This window comes from Azolla caroliniana, unplaced genomic scaffold, assembly GCF_043228905.1.
Source record: "Azolla caroliniana isolate FFs.n. ecotype wild unplaced genomic scaffold, voAzoCaro1.0.p SCAF_16, whole genome shotgun sequence".
Classification (NCBI taxonomy): domain Eukaryota; kingdom Viridiplantae; phylum Streptophyta; class Polypodiopsida; order Salviniales; family Salviniaceae; genus Azolla; species Azolla caroliniana.
Window position 1 is genome coordinate 6171196 of NW_028230451.1, and position 21097 is coordinate 6192292.

The following is a 21097-nucleotide window of genomic DNA, read 5'->3' on the forward strand; positions in this document are numbered from 1 at the left end:
ATACACTTGCTAGGCGTGTATCTCAAAATATTGGCACTCATCTCCCTCCCTCTCTCTCGCTCTCTCTCTCTCATTTCCTTAATAACCGCTCTACGTACTAAAAATACATTTGGCATGCACCGCTAATTGTCCTTGAATGGGCAGCTAGTTGTACCAAGAGCACATGTTGCGCATCTTCTCTTTTCGCCACCATCTCATTGGCATTAATCATTGTCAATTCATTATTTCCCTCCAACCATCTTTAATGGATATCAGACCGTCAAACACATCATTCGCAACAGGTCACCATTAACATTTAAGCTATCCCTCATTGTTTTCTTAACCTATGCTTTGTTTTTTTTCTTCCAATAACCATCCAGACTTTCAAGCTTTTTGTAAAAGATCCCTTTATCACATTGTTCTTTCTTCACAAATGCCAAAACACAACATTGTCATGCATTACGAGATGACAGGCAGGTTGTGCTACTTTGGTGAGATCTCCAAAGTTTTCATACATATCAACCAAGGTGCAACCAACAAAGAGTTCTTTTCCAAAGCTTTATATAATTGTATCAGCATGTATTTCACTGCATCTTTGAATACATTGCAGCTTGACAAAATGATTCGAGTAAGGTTTCAAAAGTATGTGGAGAAGTGGGCACAAAAGTTTCTCTCATCTTTTTATCCATGTAGCTAGCATACACTTGCACTTTTTCATTTGAGTTCTTACATCTCGTTTTGTTCTTACATTTTAAAATGCCCCATCTACACAACTATGGAGTACTTTTGTGGCACCTGAAATTCTTTTTAAAGAGGATCTTCAACTATTCGTTCACACTGTGCAGAACAGTGAGCATGCTAAGTAATAAGCTACCATCGGGAGACAAGACACCTGGTCTAGTCTTTGGGTCTGAGGCTCACGGCAACCAAAATTCTTTTTAAAGAGGGTCTTCAACTATTCTTTCACATTTTGTAGAAAGATGAGCATGCTCAATACATGGGGACTCAAATGACAACATGGGGGATATTTCTATTGCATGCAGTTTCCTGTGAATGATTAATAATCTGTATATCTTGTCAACAACGAACTCAAACAACATCAGAACCAAAAAAAATTCATGGTCACTTCTTTGGAATGCTGCATACCTTCATTTGGTATAAATTTCAAGAATCTACAACAAACACTATCCATTATTTACACAATCAACTACAAGGATGTGGTCCATAGTGATCAAAGTGCTAGGAACATCATTCATAATAGCCAATACTCTTTATGATTCAACAATAACTCCATGTGTGGCAATCATTTCTCTTTCATTTTCACATGATTTTATTCATATGATCAAGATTGTATGAACAAGTAAGATGTGAACCAACCTTAAAACCATGTAGGATGATGATGTACAAGTTACTTCAAATGGTTGATATATAAACACACATATGTAAGTGGCATTGTTCCTAATAGTGAGCAGTCACTTTAATGCATAAACATAATATTTAAACAACTCAGCTTTGAGAGCATGCTAGTTATGTATACCATTGTATCTTTACACCCTCTTAATTTGACCATTATATGGTCAATGTTTACAAATTCTGGCCAAAATAAATAGTGCATGTATTCTATCATAATTTGTACAACCAGGTGTCAAATCATTGAATTAGAGTAACCGACACACATCTCTCAGCCTTTCTATTATGGTAGTTTTTTCAAGAAATTGGAGAACTTTCGGAGAGGGTCAAACATGAGGAGCTGAAAGAAAAGCAGATTAAATGCAGTCACTGTCCACAAGGGAGGCGACCCCATCAAGAAAGGCTTCCGTTTCCGGGCTTTCCGGTAGAATTCTTTTCTTTCCATTTCAGACTCAAAACTCTCAGGTGGCCATTGGAGGCCGTTAGCGAGGAAAGGGGCCCGAGGGACATGCCATGGCATCTTGTTCTTCCATGATGTGGAATGGCGCCGCCGGATGAAAGTATAATGAAGCAAAGATTTGATGAAGTCTCGAACATCATCAATGTCTAGGAGACGATTGTCGGGTATATTTTCATTCATATGGGGAATGCTAGAGGGGGCAGTGGAAAGGGAAGAAGACAATGAATTCCCTTGTTGTTCACAGGGGGTGTGTGTTGAAAGGGGGATATATCCACCCTCTGAGCTCGAAGAGCCCATGGTTCCTATGCCAAACACACCAGAAGAAACATGTCTCACATGGCCATCATTCTGTCCAGATTGATGAATGTCATGATGTCCATGCTGATGGCCATGTGGTCCATGATGTCCATCATGGCTATGGCAAGATGGGGGGTTCAATTTTGATCTGATGAAAGCCCTTACATCCTCGATGTCCAATAGAGGCTTTGGGGGTAATCGATCTCTCTCCTTATTATTCAAGATCCAGAATGAGAATGAGAATGAGGGTAGCTTGACCATACCTTTCTGGGAGAACAGAGGAGGAAGGGGGACATGGGATGGTAGCTTCAGACTACCCTCTGCTCCATCAGACTTGAAAGGAGAAGCGTGTATCTGTTTTTGTATCCCCTGTGAGAAGCTCAGGGCAGCTGCTCGCAAATCCTCCATAGCAGCCCTGCCCTGCCCTGCTCTGTTCTGTTACATTCTTCTTCCTTGTGTGGGGAGGTAATTTAGTATAAGCTAGAATACATATATATATATGTGTACATATATAGATAGATAGCTTCATAGGCTGCCCATTAGCTCCATTGGACACCCATTAAGTCCATTGGACACCTACATGTTCAGGATCGGCCACAACTCATTAGCTCCATTGGGCACACCTTCATCTTCTTCTGGATCAGCCACAACACAAATAGCTTCATAGGCTGCCCATTGGCTCCATTTGACACCCATTAGCTCCATTGGACACACCTACATCTTCTTCTAGATTGGCCGCCACACAGATGGGTATTTATCGTCAGTATTGTGTCTCAACATTAGCATACGCCTCGCACATTGAACTCTAGGTACAAGTGAAATGTTGCCAGGGACATATGTGTGTGCAACAACCATGGTTCTGAATCGTACACGAATCCAGACGTGGGTCAACACCCGTTTGGTATATATATCTACATGCATTGGTTGTCGTCAAGATGATACCCATTTGGATTGTGGTTGATCCAAGAAGCATGAAGTTGTAGTCCATGTGATCTCCCCGTCTCTAATGTGTACATCAAATACTAGGTATGAGCTAGATGTTATCAAGGGTCTATGTGCATACATGCAATGTCTTCATCATGCATAATGTTGAATGCCCTTTGACAAACATAACATACTAAGCTTATATTTCACTATTGCGTCCTTCTCGTTTTAGTGGATTCTCTCAACCTATGATATTATCTACCTCTTCTAACTAGTATTGTAGACAAAACTACATTCACTTAGAAATGTGGTCATAACCATTGTTGTTTGGGCCTCAAGAAATCTCCTAGTTTTTGACCTTTTGAAACCAATTTGAACTCCTTTGAAATGGCACGAGTCATGAGTGATACCTTCATGTTAAACCCTTTTAAGCATGGGATTTTGCATTATTTTGCGCACTCAATATTATATATGTTTTCCATGTGTAAATCCTTTTATTATGACCATTTAAGTAATTTCAATTGTTTGTAATGAAGATGACAAACTTTTCTTGCCCAACTTTTCTCATGCATCCATCACACATGTTTGGAGTAATCATAAACAATTGAATGCATTGGAATTGTTTGTGTTGAGTTGTTATGAAAAGCTCATGGATTGTATAATGTGGGGTTTTTTGTTATCCAAATACAAACTTTATCATATATGCATTCTTGAGAAAATGCATGTTAACCAATGCAAATGCATAACATAAATTTGAAGTTCACGCATTGGAGTAAAAACATCAATTTTGACGTGTGATCAATTGAACAATGGGAATTTGAAAGTTTTGCATTATTATGAATGCCTTGTACACATTGAAATTTTGTTGTGCTTCCTTCTTGTGATAATATGATATTTTACTAATGATACGTGGCGTCCCAAATTTAGCGATTGAGCTATTATTGTCTTCCTCTCAAATATCAATATATTCTACATGCTAATTTATAGTTGAGATACTCATAGTCGATCCCTTGCTCTAAAGCTTATTTTATACACACCTTTTGCATGTTTGGTGAAAACATAAGAGATTTTAGATGGGATCATGTTTTTCATCATCAAGGACAAAAATGATATTAAATTGGGGGATGATTTGCGTGTCACATCTTAAGATTGGTGTGGGCTTTCGACACCTCCATGAGGTGGAAGGAGCATGTATGCACATGGCTTACAAGAGGAACCAAATGTTGGCTCATGCCAGGTGTTAGCATGGGAATTAAAACAATTGTAAGGCTTGCATGATAGGGTGGTTAATGTCGCACGTCCCATCGATTCTTCAAAAGCAAAACTCAAGAATCAACATGTATAGAATATATGTATTTCGTTACTGTCTATACATATAACACATTGCAGAATTGAACAATAATAAAAATGTACGACAAGCCGATCATTTGGTCAAGACTCAACATCTCCACATTTCAAGTTTTTGAAAAAATAACAGTTTCTTCATTAGTTGAATTCATTTCATTTCAAGTTTGTATCTTGGCACAAAGTGCTAGATATTCCACAATTGTAACATGTGAATACGATATTTGCTTTACTAATATCTATAAAGAGTTTACTCAACTAAATAGCAATGTGCTAACTTTTGTCCATCAATTGGATATCATTTTGTAAATGTGAAATTGCTTAAGCCTAGATAAAAACTGTTGCAGAGACTTTACTCCATTGAATTGTAATATGCACACTTTCGGCCATGAGTCGGAAACAAATACAACAATTTTCTCTACTTTCCCAATTTTATTTAAGGAATTTCCTTTCTTAAATATTTTACCGCGCACACTTTTTATATTTAATGTTTTCGGATACGTGAAATTAAGACTACATAACACAAGATGTTTTAATCTCGCTCATTCTTATGCTATGCATGTATGGAAAATTGATGTTGGATATGACCTCAAATTTATTCACAATAAGTGGCTCATTATGTGGGTATAATAATAAGAAGGTTAAGACGCATAATGGAATGTTATGGATGTAGTCTAAGGAGATTTGGCTGACCTTGGTGCATACACAAAAAGGAGAATATGTTGCTATCAAGGGTGATTCAAATGTAGTCTTTTGAAAGCAATCAGTTTTTAAGAAGAGATGGGAAAGGATGAATGTATTATGCATGGTTAATGGTTGTATAAGTTGGAGGTATCAACCACCTCTCTGGGTATTTCCTCCACCGACATGAGGCATGTGGCCATGTATAACTGTTCTTGGTAATGCTTTGGGAGATATGTATGTATGTCTATGGTAGTCTAAGAGTAGTCGAAAAGGTAAAAATCTATGCTGAAGTAGAATGGGAATCACTTTAGACATAATATAAACCATGGTTGGAAAAAGAAGAAGAAGAAAAAGATTAAGATGCATAATTCTCTAAGCGTTTGCTAACTCTAGTGGTAATTACCTTTACCCTAGTGGTAAGTTGTTTATATTATTATCAAGCAACCCCGTCTTCTTACCTCTCTCTATATGATTTGAATTTACTATATGCCATTTGTGGAATGTAGGGGTTGAACCCATGACCACCCGGTCTTCATCAAGCAACCAACTAAGCTAGACAGAGAGTCTCTCTCTCTCTTTATATTGTAATTAGGTTACCCCAGTGGTAAATTATTACACTATTAATATTATGTCTTTGTTCTTGGGTTCGAAACCCAATTTCTCACCTCTCTATTACTCCATATATATCTCTCAAATTTACTAGATGCCACTTGTAGAATGTAGGGGTTGAACCCATGACCTACCAACTGGTCTCCATTGGGCAACCTTACCAACTGAGTCTCTCTCTCTCTGTCACACACACACACACACACACATACACACTCACTCACTCTTTGCCTGTTTCTCTCTCTCTCTCTCACACACAGAGTGTCTGTCTCTTTTTTTTCATCGTAATTAGTTTACCCTAGTGGTAAGTCGATAACACTACAAACACCGTGTCTTGGGTTCGAAACCCAATTTCCTCACCTCTCTATTATATACTTCATCTCAATTTCACTAGATGCCACTGTGGAATGTAGGGGTTGAACCCATGACCACCATTGGGCAACCTTACTGAGCTATGTCTCTCTCTCTCACACACACACACTCTCTCTCTCTCTCACACACACACACACACTCTCTCTCTCTCACACACACACACACACTCTCTCTCTCTCTCTTTCTCTTTCACACACATACACACACACTTTCTCTCTCTCTCTCTCATTTGTACATACTTTAGGCCTCCCCTGTTCCTTCTTCCATTCTTCTTGTTCTGTCTCTTTCATTCTTTCCTGTCGCTATCCGCCTCCATTGTTCTCCCTTTCTCATCAGGTCTCTGTCTAATTTTGTTTTCTCGGTTTGCTTCTTTTTAATCCATTTACTTCTTCCATCTATGTATGTTCTTCCATTCTTCTTGTTCTGTCTCTTTCATTCTTTCCTGTCGCTATCCGCCTCCATCCCCTGTTCTCCCTTTCTCATCAGGTCTCTGTCTAATTTTGTTTTCTCGGTTTGCTTCTTTTTAATCCATTTACTTCTTCCATCTATGTATGTATATGTTTGTACAGAGAGAGAGAGAGAGAGAGAGAGAGAGAGAGAGAGAACGCTCATGTAACTAATAAAAGAGAGAGAGGAAAAAAAACCGCAGTTTTTTCATGTCAGGAAGGGTAGATAGATTGCTTAATTGATTTTTCTGTTTCCTGCTCATCTCTCATTATGGATTTATAATGGTATAGGTTTTCAGTGAAGCTCTTGGGGGGGGGGGGGGGTTCGAGAATCATCCTTCCTACAGCTCCATGGCAGATAATGAGCCTCTTGATGAATCCAAAGTAGGGAGATCCTCCTCAAGAAAACCTTTTACAAGCTTGAGTCAAGTTGATGCCGACCTCGCCCTTGCGCGGGCTCTTCAACAACAGGTGAATTCCTCTTTCCTTCTTTTAATTCATCAAAATGCAAACAGGATCACATTATTGCTAGTGCCTTTATGAGCTCCCATTGTAATGAATCTTTCTTTTGTTTCGGACGCATGAAACAGTAGTACTCCCATTGTAAGGAATCTTTCTTTTGTTTCGGACACATGAAACAGTAGTACCCATGGTGTTGGACGCCTCCTCTGCTTCCCAATAACATATGTTATCAATACTTATCAGCAGCCATACACGATTTGATGCTTATGCAATATTCAATCAATCAGAACATATCTGCATTCATTTAGGATCTTGTCTTCTCAATTATTAGCTCTTGCTGAAGCTCTATAAAGATGAAAATTTGCAGGTCTCATCTGTCCATGACTCTTTTCTAACGCGATTCTTAGTTTCGTGCGTGATTCATTCCTGATGTTCTATAATGTATGCTTTTACTTATGAATGAATTGTGGTTCAGCCCATCCGAGTGAATGTGCCGGCTCTTGTTGTTTCACCTTTTTATTCATTGAAATTTACTTGTGCGGAAGTCTACATAACCTTTCATGTAGTTATGTATAGAGAACTGAATATGCATATAAGGCATGACTGTTTATACATGCCATGTTTCATATATAAAGAATGTAAGAATGGGTTTGTTTCAGGAAGAGGCATACTCATATCTACAAATGGGTATTGATGGGAGTGAATGTGATACATCCGGCAGTGGCATTGTGGATTACGAGTATATGATTAACGAGGCAGTGAATCATCAATCACTTGCACAAGAGTGTAGCGAGGATGAAGATGCTGAGGAGGAGCAAGTAGAGGGGTCACACTATGAAAACGATGAGGCATTTGCCCGAGCTTTGCAAGACGCAGAACAACGAGATGCAACTACTTACATGATGGGACTTATCGGTGTCGAGGGATGTATGTGCTTTTGTCATGTGCATAGATTGATATTGGGTGTATACTGAAAAAATGAATGACCGTGTAATAATAGCTCAAAACCCTCAAAGGTTCATTCAAATTTTGAAGAGAAAATTTCAAATATACTCCCTCATAATTTGAGCAATATGACTATGTACACCTTGTCAAAAAGTAATGCAGTTTATCAGTTTTATGTGAATAAAGCTATTAAAGCCAAAACCATCTAATAGCAAAGCTGATCAATGCTGATTGCGAATTTTTAATTGTTAAAATGAGCACTTAATTATATGCATAAACTATTTCAATGTTATTACTAGAATATTTCTCAAAGTATGCGAATGCTTTTAATATTACCCTAATATTAATCAGTTATCTTATTCGTTGTCTATTTGTTATTTCGAATCATACTTTTCTCTTGACTGATAGTCTGTGTGTTATTTGTGCCCATTTCATGACCTGTAGCTGATGGAGAAGAAGCTGAAGATAGCTATGGGACTCAGGTGCATTTTGACTATATATCTATGTATTATGCCTTGAAATCTTAATCGGGTTTCAGAATATTTCCTTACATGATGAGTTTTTTTCTATTTTACTCATCCAGGAAGTTTGGGATGTGGATCCAGACAACATGTTTTATGAGGTGAAGCAACAAAAGAAAATGGAAGTTTACGTTATTAGAATATACTTTGTTGAGAATAAACATCAGGAAATTTGATTGTAGAAGTTTTTTGTAAATTTGGGCGTTCACTATAGGAATTAGTGGCTCTAGGAGAAGCAGTTGGAACACATAGCAAAGGTCTGGAACCGGATGTTATTGCAGCTTTGCCCTTCTCTAAGTTTGTGAGCTTGAGCACGAGCTCAGAAGATCTGTAAGTTTATTTGGGCATATTTCTTTTTCTCCTGTTTATTTGAAATATGTGTCAATATATTTAAACATGGTCTCATATATTCATTGTAATCTTATTTGTTATGACCATATGCACATGCACAATATGATCATATCTATCTCTATATATGCCTGAATAGGTGCACGATTTGCCGCTCTGAGTATGAAGATGAAGATCCATTGTCAACATTGCCATGCAAACATCATTACCATACAGATTGTATTAAGAACTGGCTTGAAATCAATAAGGTCAGTGCTTCACCAAAAATTTTGAATTTTCCTTAGGAAAGTGGTCCTGCTGCTTATGTTTGTGATTGTCCTTTTCACTTTGAGGTTGAGATGCACCATTGAAATTGCTGATGTGGAATGGCAGGTTTGTCCAATATGTGGCACTGAAGTAAAATCATGAATGCTAAAAGAGGCAAACATTACTAGTGAAAATTTACCAATTATAATGAGTCTGTTGGATGTTTGCCACCTCTTTCAAGCTGTATATAGGAAATTTGTAGTTGTGTATACATTCGCAGGAGTGAATGTATAGAATGGATTGGTTGCATTCCATTATTTATTTATTTTTTCTTTAAACGGATGCTATTGGACAATTGTTCTTTTGTTCAGGTAAGAATATGTGTTTGGTAATGGTGTGTTTTAATGGGTTGTTAGTTGTGACTTGTATAGGGGGGTATATATATATGTATAGCATCAGAAGGATAATCTTATGAATGATAGTATAAGATACTTACAATTCCTAAATAACACATGGTGGATGGATATGATACAATTCCTTTGTCCTTTATTTTTTATCATAAATCTTGAACATCGTCTATTGCATGACTCAAAAAGCATAAAGAGCAATGCTATCTGATAAAAGTACCTCAACTTTGTGAGAACAAAACTGTTGACTTTATTTATGTATAAGGTGTACGAGTGAAAATGATTCTAGTTCGAATCAAGCATGAGTATTTTGCTCATAGTGATTGGCTTTTTGGTCATACAATCACCAGATCATTGATATAAATGCTTGCCATATCCAATCTGCACAAGGACACATTGCTCTTGTCAAACTTCATTATGGCCACGTTCCATCACACCAACCAACCTTGTGTACAATGTTTAGTCACCACCACTTAATACATACATATTAGTTATATGTTCATGCTTGTAAACCATCTCCAAAATCATTCAACCACATGCACTATTAATATCATGATCATGAAGCTTTAGGGCTTTATGAAACCTAGAGTTTTTATTAATGTTTTAATAGTGATGGCATGAATTCACCCACATTAGAAATCATGATTTGTCTCATAGGCCCATTTTGGCCTATAATATGACTTTCTTTCTTTATCTAAAGTAGCAACATTCAAAAGAAACTAGTAACAATATGACGAGAACTGAATTTTATTGGTTGGATTTGCTAATCACTACTTGGATAATTGCTAAGAGGGGAAGATGAAATAAACATTAAATTTGGAGAGGAAATGAGGTGTTAATGCAATAACTTCCAATTTGTGTTTAATTGATAAGACTTAATTGGATTTTGTAGCTCATATTTAGACATTGTGTGGTGACACACTTGCTAATATTGTGCCACAAAAACTTTAATGAGTAAACAACAATCTTCAAATAGACATCACCCACCAATGCAGAATGCATTTAGAACAAACCAACTAACATATATGAATGCATGTATGTTACCTTCATAACTCATAGCCAATCCATATGTACAACTCACAATTCCATTACATAAAAAATGATTCATTACACATGCTTTAAAGTGTTTTTGAAATATATAGATGTATTCATAAGTCTTCTAATAGTTGTAGAGTAGCTAATGGTTGTGAAGATGAACCATGTGAGGCTTTCATTGGGTGATTGGATGCATGTCCACACAGTGTCCCTTATTGGGACCAAAGTTTTTGACATTAGTAATTCTAGACTTACGAGATGATGGAAATATAACTTGATCAGCCTCCCAATGGGTACTAGGTGAGGTGGATGATGTCGAACTCTAAGTTGGGAACAAAATCACTTGCCACACTAAACTAGTTTAAAACCTTTAAATGGGTAGGCTACAACCACAAGAGAGTGAGATAGTATTTTTGAAGAGGAAAATGACAAATAGGAACAAAGGAAATGATTTTCGTGTGATGTGTGCAGTAAGTGTAGTGATTGCGCATCCATATTATAGATGAGGGAGGAATGTGTGTAGGGATTGGTCATGCCAAGAAATGTTTGCAAATCAAGTTTTGATTATGACATTTAGAATCACAAGTATAGTGTGCATAATGGTAGAGATATGGATAGATGTATGAGAATACATACATACATACATACATATATATCTAGAGAGAGAGAGAGAGAGAGAGAGAGAGAGAGAGAGAGAGAGTTATGCATAAATTTTACCTACGTATGTATAAAGATTTTCAAGGTTCAAGGGAGACCAATTCTGATCTATCAAATGAGGCCTAGCTAATGGTGAAAATCAAACTTTGATGATATAGTGTAAACCACCAAGCACAATGAGAGAGAGAAAGAGAGACCAGAAGGTCATGGGTTCAACCCCTACATTTCACAATAACATCTAGTAATTTAAGCGGTATAGAGAGATACAAAGAGGTGAGAGAATTGGATTTCAAACCAAATACGTAATGTTGAATAGTTTAAAAACTTACCACTAGTGTAAGCTAATAATAAAAGAGAGAAAAAGATTGAAATAAGATTTTATTATTGTTTTCTGAGGTCCAATATGACCTATAAGACCAAAAATATTACATTTCACGTAATGCATGTGAAAGTGAGTAGCGAAGATGTGTAGAAAGCATAGTCGAATGTAATAAAAGGTAGAGCATTGTATCAAAGTGTGAGACTCTTGAACTTGTTTCGGTCAAAGTGTGCATTGTTGACTACTGTCATCACTTGTGCCCAATGACCAATCTCATATCGCATTGCGCGTGTAATGAAGAATATGGTTTTGTAGTTAGGTGCAACATATGTAGTATAATGTCTAAAATTTGTGCTTCCACAAATTTTCCCCTGTCATGATACATTGGCTTGCATCCAACCAGAACACAAAAATTTGCTTTTATGTGCCTTCCATGGCCGGGTATGGCGTTTGTTTCTTGACTTGGAGAAACTTTGTAAAAAAATTCTCATGGACATTGTCAAACTCTCCCCAAGTAAATTTAGGGATACTACCTCCCCATACTTCCACCCCATAGAGAAGAACTGATGATACCAAAGTGTTGAAAAGGTATTTCTTGAGGATCCAATACTTTGGTTCTCCATGATTGCATGTGTCTCAAATACATAATATGCTCTCTTTCTTGCCTCTAAGTGGGGTGTAACAAATTCATTCTATTTATGATTTGACGGAACTTCAAGGCCAATGTATTTGAAGTTTCCCACACATTCAAGTTGCTCATTATTGTATGTAATGTATGAATTATCTTTTTTTTTTGGGCTTTTCATAAGCATAATCTTTGTTTTAGAGTTGTTGACACTTAATATAGAGATAAAGAAAGAAAAAAAGAAAAATTAACGTCTTCTAAGACCAAATTTGGCAAATGAGACAAAATGGGATAATTTGTTCCCAATCATCGAAAAAAAAAAAAACATAGATAAAAGTGTTATAGTGTTGTACAAATTGTGTTATGGTGTAACATATTTTGTAAAGGAAAATGCTATATACTATGCTTGGTTTCATTTCCATCCAAGTCTCTCATAAAGGAGGGGGAGGTCAAAGGGTTTTGATGTGGGTGTGGCTTGTGGTCCCAATGTGAAGAGTAATCCATGTTCCCTTATTTTTCTTAATTGCTTCAACACAACGAGTGACTTTGAGGCTCGACATCAGAGGGCATTTGGTAGTTTTTTGGTTTTCTACTTCATCAAAGGAGAGGCTGAGTGATGCAAGTTTGTCCACGCTCATCGCCCCTCCTATCCCTGAAAAATTTCATTGGTTACATGCTGGTGAATATTAGAAAGGTTATGGCCAACATTTTGTAGCTTATATCTCTCCATGTTGTTTTAGCTCTAAGATATATATATACCTAGTGTCTTTATATATGGGGTATCTAATGGTTTGGAGAAGGTGGGAGGGGGTCCTAATATGTTGTGGTATTTTGCCCTTATCTTGACGTAAGTTGGACACTTACATGTAAAGTGATACTCATCCTCTATCTCTACGTGACATAATCTACATATCCTTTCATTTATGAGTGTCGAATACAAATGTATAATGGACGTATTCACACTATCCTCTTAGAGAGCCCAAGTTCGGGCTATTTCTGTAAATAACATAAAGGGCAGTTGCCCTATATGAGTCACTATATAAAGTGACTTTGTAACCTTTTGTAAGGTTGATTGTTCATTGTTGTAACGGTTACCCCTTTATGAATATAGATATATGCTTTGTCTCTCTCTCTCTCTCTCTCTCTCCCTGTACGTAATTTGTTCTTGCCTCTCTCATACGCATGTATTTCTTCCTCACAGATTCATACTATGTGATCTCTTCCGCACTGACGGCTTTGTTCATTTCCTACATTTGGTATCAGAGCTTGGATGTCCTTCATCCCGCTGCCGGCCGCCATTCGAATCTTTGAAACAGAGAAGAGAGAAGAAGAAGAAAAACGAGGCTTGCATCTCATCGCGTTAGATCATCTTCGCTTGGAGTAAGCCAGCCGGCTATACTCTGTTCCTTGTGATCGTAACCGCTCGAGGTGAAATCCCCTTGTGCAACATTGACACGATCGTGCTCCACTCGGTTAAACGGCATCCGAACAGGTCATCGAACGCTGCTCGCCGCCCGTTGTAACCACTCGGTGCAGATCGGTCTCAAGACAACAACCCCAATTCGTGCTTCATCCGGTTGATTGACATTCGGGAGGATCAATTGGATCCGTCTCTCTCGTCGCTGCAGTCACTCGAAGCAGAATCGGTCCAGACAATCGGTTTCAATAATCGGTATTTGGCATATATATTCGGAAGCGAGCCGGGCTCACTCCGACTCGGCAACATTCGGGAAGACCAGTCGGTTCTGTCCCTCAAGTTACCGAAGTCAATCCGAGCAAGTTCAACAATACATATATCCGAAGCCGAACCGACTCAGGTTCAAATCCGACTAGAACGATATCGGGTGAGCCGACCGGCTGCACTCCAACAAGGTTCGCAGTCAACTTTGAACCGAGCTTCGTCAACCGAAACCGAATCTGATGGCATCAACATCCGGCTCATCGGAAATGAGTCTAAGGAGGTTCGACGGTTCGAACTTCAATTTTTGGAAGGAGCAAATGCAGGACTATCTTATAGTCAAGGGTCAGATCGATCCGATTGAGAATGAAACTGCTCCAGAAATATACAAGGCAAATGAGTGGCAGAAGCTGGACAAAATCGTCTGCGCCACGATTCGGATGCACCTGTCGGAGTCAGTGTACTTCCCAGTGCAATCGTGCACGACAGCCTTCAAACTTTGGAAGAAGCTGTCGGAAACCTATGAAAAGAAGGTCGCCTCAACGAAGATGTATTTGATCCGGCGCCTCTACAACTTGCGGATGAAAGATTCCGATTCGGTTCAGGCACACCTTAACGAGTACGAAAGTTTGAGCTCCCAAATCTCGTCATAGGGGACGACAATCGAGGATGAACTCAGAGCAATGATACTCATGAGCAGTCTCCCCTCCTCTTGGGAAACCTTCGTTACAACTGTGTGCAACGCTTCTACGACTGCCATCAAGTACTCCGAAGTCACAAGTGCAATCCTGACTGAAGCAGCTCGGAGAAAGTCTTTCACCAAAGACTGGCAGAAGAAGCCTATGTAGTACAAGGTTCGACCGACCGATCGAACAACCGGGGAAGAAGCTCTTCCCAACCGCCGACAAATCAGTGAAGCCGCAACAAGTCCCGGGAAACCCGAATCAGCAACTACTGCAAGAAACCGGGACACATCAAGGCCGACTGTCGGGTACTCAAGTCAAGGACAAACAAAGCTCAGAGAGCTGATCAGAGGAGTAACCGGCATGAGGAAGTCAACTACGTCGGCTCTTCAGCCAAGATATTGACGACCGACCCGAACATATTGTCCATAGAGAATCCAGTCGAATCAGAAGTTATGCTTACGACTGAGGAATCAAGCACATGGCTTCTGGACTCGGGCGCGTCGTATCATGTGACACCTCACCGATCACAGTTTCGGCAATATTCGGACCGACACTCCGACTCAGTTCGGGTCGGAAATTCGCAACACTGTGCTATCATCAGAATCGGCACCGTAGAGCTCAACCTTCCGGGTGGCTCCACACTCGTACTACACAACGTCCGACACGTTCCTGAGCTCTCATGACCCTTGATCTCAGTCGGACAACTTGATGAAGCTAGCATCCGTATTGGTTTCTCATCAGGAGGGTGGACACTCCACAGAGGGAACCTCCTGCTTGCTAGAGGACCAAAGGTACACTCATTGTACCCTTTGTATGTCACACTCAGAGAGGGTGACTTATTTCTGGTAGATATCCCAGTGTCATCCTTATGGCATGGACAACTTGGACACCTCAGTAAGGCCGGCATCACGCACCTATCCAGAGCCGGATACATCCCGAAACTCTCCTTCTCGAACCATCAGTTTTGCGAGCATTGCCAGTACGGCAAACAGGTAGCCGCATCACACCCGACATCAGCACCAAGAGAGTCGAGCCCGCTCGATTTGGTCCACTCAGACGTCTGTGGCCCGATGCCACATCAGTCACTCGGTGGTGCCTCGTACTTCGTCAGTTTCATTGACGACTCGACTCGGAAGGTGTGGGCTTACCCCATCAGAACCAAAGATTGGGTGTTCTCGATCTTCTCAGATTGGCTCGCAATTGTCGAAAACCAGACCGGTCGGAAACTGAAGTGTCTCTGAACCGACAATGGAGGTGAGTTCAAATATGATGAATTCGTCAAATTTTGCCGAGAACGCGACATTAGATGTGAATATACGACACCATATAGTCCGGAGCAGAACGGAATCGCAGAACGCATGAATCAGACGATTCAAGAACGCGTTGTATCCATGCTCCAACACTCCAGACTGTCGGATGGCTTCTAGGCAGAGGCTCTACTCACGGCAGTACACATAATCAATATGTCGCTAAGTAGACCTCTAGGACTTACGATACCTCAGGAAATATGGACCGACAGAAAGCCGAATTATGATAAGCTGAGGATTTTCGGTTGCGAGGCATACGCCCTCATACCGAAAGACAACCGCCGAAAACTCGAACCGAGATCAAGGAAATGCGTTTTCCTCGAGTATGGACCCGACGGCGAGATCGGATACCGACTCTGGGACCCCGAGCATAAGCAAATCGTCCGAAGTTCGGACGTCCTGTTCAACGAGTCGACTATGCACAAAACAACCGAAAGGCCTATTGAAGTTCGAAGGGTAATATTTTCTGAAGTGCCAACCCTTCATGACGGCCCAACACACAACACAAGACCGGTTTCACGGGTAACCGACTTCTCTCGCACCAAATCCACAGATTCGGCACAACCGAATGGCTCAGCTTCCGACCATCCGACATCGACACCCGGTGCGACCGGTCCAGTCATACCTCGAAGATCCGAGAGACTGTCGCAACCTCCGGAGAGGTACTCTCCTGGAATTTTCTTCACCGACGCCGGCGAATCGATGTCCTACGAAGAAGCATCGGCAATTGCCGATTCAACCACCTGGCATCTGGCAATGGAGTCGGAAATGCACTCCATCCGCGCCAACAAGACTTGGGATCTAGTCGACTTACCGAAGAATCGACGTGCTCTTCCTTGCAAGTGGGTCTATAGACTAAAGGAGACGTCCGACTCGACCACCCCAAAGTACAAGGCCAGATTAGTTGCGAAGGGATTTCGACAGGAATATGGCGTCGACTTCGACAAAATCTTTTCACCAGTGGTGAAAATGACAACCCTTCGTTTCATGCTCGGTGTTGTGGCTGCCGACAATTTGGAGCTGATTCAGCTAGATGTGAAAACGGCATTCCTCCACAGTGATCTAAAGGAGGAAATCTACATGGAGCAGCCGAAAGGCTTTGTGGCCACCGGTCAGGAACATCTAGTCTGCCGACTCAGGAAGAGTCTTTACGGCCTGAAACAGGCACCCCGACAGTGGTACAAGAAGTTCGACGATTTCATCCAGTCGGTCGGCTTCTCCAAGAGCGATGAGGACCACTACCTATTCACCACAACAGCTCAAGACGGTTCTCCCGTCTTCCTCATCATCTACGTGGACGACATGCTACTCTCTGGTCGCCATACCGGAGAACTCACCGAACTCGTTCGGAAACTGCGATTGAAGTTTGCCATGAAGGACCTCGGTCCGGCAAGACACATACTCGGAATGAAGATTAGTCGGAATTGCACCAAAAGACAGCTTTTTCTGTCTCAAACCGACTACATCGGACGTGTCTTGGAACGCTTCAACATGCAATCGGCCAAGTCTGCTTCGACCCTGCTCCCCGTTCATCTTCGGCTTTCTCAGCGAGACTGCCCAACATCCGGTCTGGAGGGGGAAGACATGAAGTCGGTACCGTATGCATCGACAGTAGGCTCTCTGATGTACGCGATGGTCGTGACACGGCCTTATATTTCTCACGTCGTAGGAGTCATCAACAGATTTATGCACAATCCCGACCGATCGCATTGGAACGCAGTCAAGCATGTGTTCAGATATTTAGCTGGCACAAAAGACCACGACATCCTTTTCGGTCCGAACTCAACTTCAGGCGTAGCCGGTTACACCGACTCGGACTTCGCCGGATGTGTGGACAGTCGCAAGTCAACAACCGGATATTTCTTTAAATTCGGCAATGGAGCAATCTCGTGGAAGTCGAAACTTCAGGAGTGCACAACCACCTCAACAACCGAAGCAAAATATGTAGTTGCCTCCGACGCAACGAAAGAAGCTTTATGGCTCGGTCGGCTGGCGCACACGTTTCGGCAAGTCGACTCCGACTCGGCTCCAATTGTCTACAGCGATAATCAAAGTGATGTTGCTTTGTCGAAAAATCCGGTTCATCACAACGCCTCCAAGCATATCGAAGTTCGATATCACTTCGTTCGGGACTGCGTCATTTCCGGGAAAATCGGTTTAGAGAAGATATCCACAACCGACAATGTCGCAGATGGAATGACCAAGTGTCTTTCGGCATACCGGTTCCGGTCTCTTCGGCAACAGATGGGCGTAACAACATATCGGTCCGGTTGAAGCCGGACATAGTGCAGGACGGTTTCGGACAACAGACATCGGTTCACTGACGATCGGCTTCAGCTTTTCCGACCCGACCAGTTCGGTCTTCTGTCTACGGATCATGCTGATTCGAACAAAACCGACCTGTCCGAGAACCTATTCCTATACCCGTATTTTTTAGATAACCCATGTATACGCCCATTACGGGGGAGTGTCGAATACAAATGTATAATGGACGTATTCACACTATCCTCTTAGAGAGCCCAAGTTCGGGCTATTTCTGTAAATAACATAAAGGGCAGTTGCCCTATGTGAGTCACTATATAAAGTGACTTTGTAACCTTTTGTAAGGTTGGTTGTTCATTGTTGTAACGGTTGCCCCTTTATGAATATAGATATATGCTTTCTCTCTCTCTCTCTCTCTCTCCTTGTACGTAATTTGTTCTTGCCTCTCTCATACGCAGGTATTTCTTCCTCACAGATTCATACTATGTGATCTCTTCCGCACTTACGACTTTGTTCATTTCCTACAATGAGGACTCCATTAGCATGCCCAATTCTCAACCTTAAGTTGGTGAGATGATACTCTAAGTTGTCCAATAACAACTCTTAGTGCATTTGGTAAGAATGCATCTCATATTTGGGTCATATAATAAAACCTAAATTAGAGAAGTGTATGAAGTGTTCCTTATAATACAACATTTTAGATGAGAGTGACTCTAGTAGGTTGATCCATTTATGTTGAGTATAAATTTGCATATTTCTTGGCATATTACTTTATTATAGTTCCCATGAGAGAGAAAGACGGATCCCCTAAGCTAAGCTACAATATTGGACTTATTTATGTGTATGATGGCTCACAAATTTTTGTTATCGCAAGGCACAAGTTTGCACTCGCAACCATGGCCATCTACTGTCCAATATTTCATTGGGAAGGAGGTTGTAACAAATGGGAAAACCACGATTAAGGCATCATGGTGGCGATTACATGATGAAAGTATTCCACTTAAATTTCATCGTTCTTCCCATGCTCAACACATTGTTGTCTCATGACACAAAGCACTCCCTTAACTTTTATGGGCACCAGTTCCTTGCAAAAGGTGTTACTCGTGTGTTCTTGATTATTATATTGACATGGAGAGAGGAGACACCGCCGCGTATGTAGTTTGATCACTTGTTTCGTTAGGGTTGTAAAAGAGGCGAGAGATATGATTGAGGTTAGATCTCACAGATTTTGGGATTTTGTTGAAGCACGACAATGATTATGTGTCATTTCCAATACTGGGTTTCATCTGGTGGTGACCGTAGAGTATGACATTGGCGCATGGTCCTTTACCATAATACAAACCAAGGAGGAACCATGGGTTGATTGGGCGTTTACAGGGGGACACAAACCAAGGTTCTACAAGTGGTTACTAAGTCCTCGTACCATTGCGTTCGGTTCATTTGATGTACCCTAACTCTCTCTCTCTCTCTCTCTCTCTCTCTCTTCCCTCTGTTTGTAGGTTTTGGTTATGGATGGTGGTAGATCTTGAAACGTAGTTGCCATTCTAAATTGCCACTTCTAGCGAAGAAGAAAGAAGAAGGTCCTAGGCTTCATTTGGAGAGTATTGAACCCCCTCCACAAGAAGAAGTAACAATCGGCAACGGTTCGGTTTGGGTTTGAACCAAACCGAACCGCGGTTTAATGGCTTACCGGTTTCAACAGTCAAAAACCACGGTTTAAATGGTTTAACGGGTTTTTTTTTTTAATTAAAAAAAAATCTTTTCGTTTTTAGACCTTATTCTCACATTTTAGGAACATCTTAAAAATTTTAAAAAATGAAATATTATGAATTTTAAAAAAGTAAAAATTAAAAATTAAAAATTTGACCTATGTTGAAAAACCGAAACTGCGGTTTTTACGGTTTGAAAAATGGTTAACGGTTCGGTTCGGTTCAGGTTTCAAACAATTTAAAACGGTTCGGTTTGGACCCTCTCAAACCGAACCGTTGCTGATTGTTAAGAAGAAGATTTAAGAAGGAAGAAGAAGAAGAACCAGAAGCACATAGCCACAGAGAGAGAGAGCAGAGCTTCCCCTGCATCCCTCCCTCTCTCTCTACATACACAGAGAGAGAGAGAGAGAGAGAGAGAGAGAGCGAGCAGAGCAGAGCAGAGCTTCCCCTGCATCCTTCCCTCTCTCTCTCTAAACACACACACACAAGAGAAGAGAGAAGGGAAGGGACGGGAACGTTATCATGCCAAGAGACTGACTCAAAAGAACAGGCTGCTGCTGCTCTCTGCCCGAGCTCTTCGTCTTGCAGGTATAGAGAGAGAGAGAGAGAGAGAGAGAGAGAGAGAGAGAGAGAGAGAGAGATTTTGAGGTCGTTCTTGGAGACTGACACACAGATGGATATGTGGATTTGATATCGCTCTTAGAGAGACAGATAGTTGGTTCTCCTTTAATTTTCCTTTTCTGGATCCATCCAGCTTCAATCTGTGTGTCTGTGTCTGTGTCTGTGTGTTTTTGCAAAACTATCCAGTTTCCTGCAGGATTGCACCAAATCCAGAGTTTCTATCTTCTTCTCCCACTTAACAGTGAGCATATCTGTGCATATCTGTGCGGATTGGCTTTAGTTTGGAAATCAGTCTGCTTTTTTCCAGACTCTCGTTTTCGAGAAGTCTTTCGGAAAGGGTTTTTTTGTTTGTTGTATTCATATTCTTCGACTTTCACGGTGCTAAGACAATGGCTAGTTTTTAATCTGACTGTCGTTACGTCTTTTCTTTCTAATATGTGTTACTGGGGATTCTGTTGACTGTAAATGCCTATGTGTTTGCAAATGGCAATGTTCATCAGTGGTTGGATTTTCAGTACAGTATCTGCAAGTCTTGTCTGGAATAGAATTGGTTTGCTTGCAATTCAGTTTTATTAGAGGCAGCTAGATCCAGGCTTAATAGATTCTGGTCGAGAATCAGGAGATGATTCCAGATCTTGTTGGAAGGATATTCAATCATGCTACAGACCTAGTTAGTGGAGAAAAGAATGGATCCTAAATCTCACATTTGATTATTCATTTGAATGGGGTGAAAAGGTTAAAGAAATA

At 40.6% G+C, this 21097-nt stretch overlaps 2 protein-coding genes across 2 annotated transcripts; one reads left to right on the plus strand and one right to left on the minus strand.

Annotated features, from left to right (window-relative positions):
* Positions 1 to 1343: 1343 nt before the first annotated feature.
* LOC147853821 (uncharacterized) lies at positions 1344 to 2596 on the minus strand. Its single transcript, XM_087331872.1, has one exon. It carries the CDS (start codon positions 2552 to 2554, stop codon positions 1673 to 1675), a length of 882 nt encoding a protein of 293 aa, XP_087187998.1. The 5' UTR covers positions 2555 to 2596; the 3' UTR covers positions 1344 to 1672.
* A 3898-nt stretch (positions 2597 to 6494) lies between these two features.
* On the plus strand, positions 6495 to 9382 carry LOC147853822 (E3 ubiquitin ligase BIG BROTHER-related-like). Its single transcript, XM_087331860.1, has 8 exons — positions 6495 to 6562; positions 6814 to 6993; positions 7644 to 7911; positions 8374 to 8411; positions 8513 to 8551; positions 8665 to 8780; positions 8938 to 9046; positions 9171 to 9382. Exons 2-8 carry the CDS (start codon positions 6874 to 6876, stop codon positions 9204 to 9206), a joined length of 726 nt encoding a protein of 241 aa, XP_087187986.1. The 5' UTR covers positions 6495 to 6562; positions 6814 to 6873; the 3' UTR covers positions 9207 to 9382.
* Positions 9383 to 21097: the final 11715 nt, after the last annotated feature.

Excerpts from the sequence above, each read along its gene's own strand:
- LOC147853822 (XM_087331860.1), top strand. The coding sequence starts at position 6,874 with ATGGCAGATAATGAGCCTCTTGATGAATCCAAAGTAGGGAGATCCTCC. Across the intron at positions 8,412-8,512 it reads AAGATAGCTATGGGACTCAG|GAAGTTTGGGATGTGGATCC; the intron begins GTGCATTTTGAC and ends TTACTCATCCAG. Across the intron at positions 9,047-9,170 it reads ACTGGCTTGAAATCAATAAG|GTTTGTCCAATATGTGGCAC; the intron begins GTCAGTGCTTCA and ends GTGGAATGGCAG.
- LOC147853821 (XM_087331872.1), bottom strand. The coding sequence starts at position 2,554 with ATGGAGGATTTGCGAGCAGCTGCCCTGAGCTTCTCACAGGGGATACAA.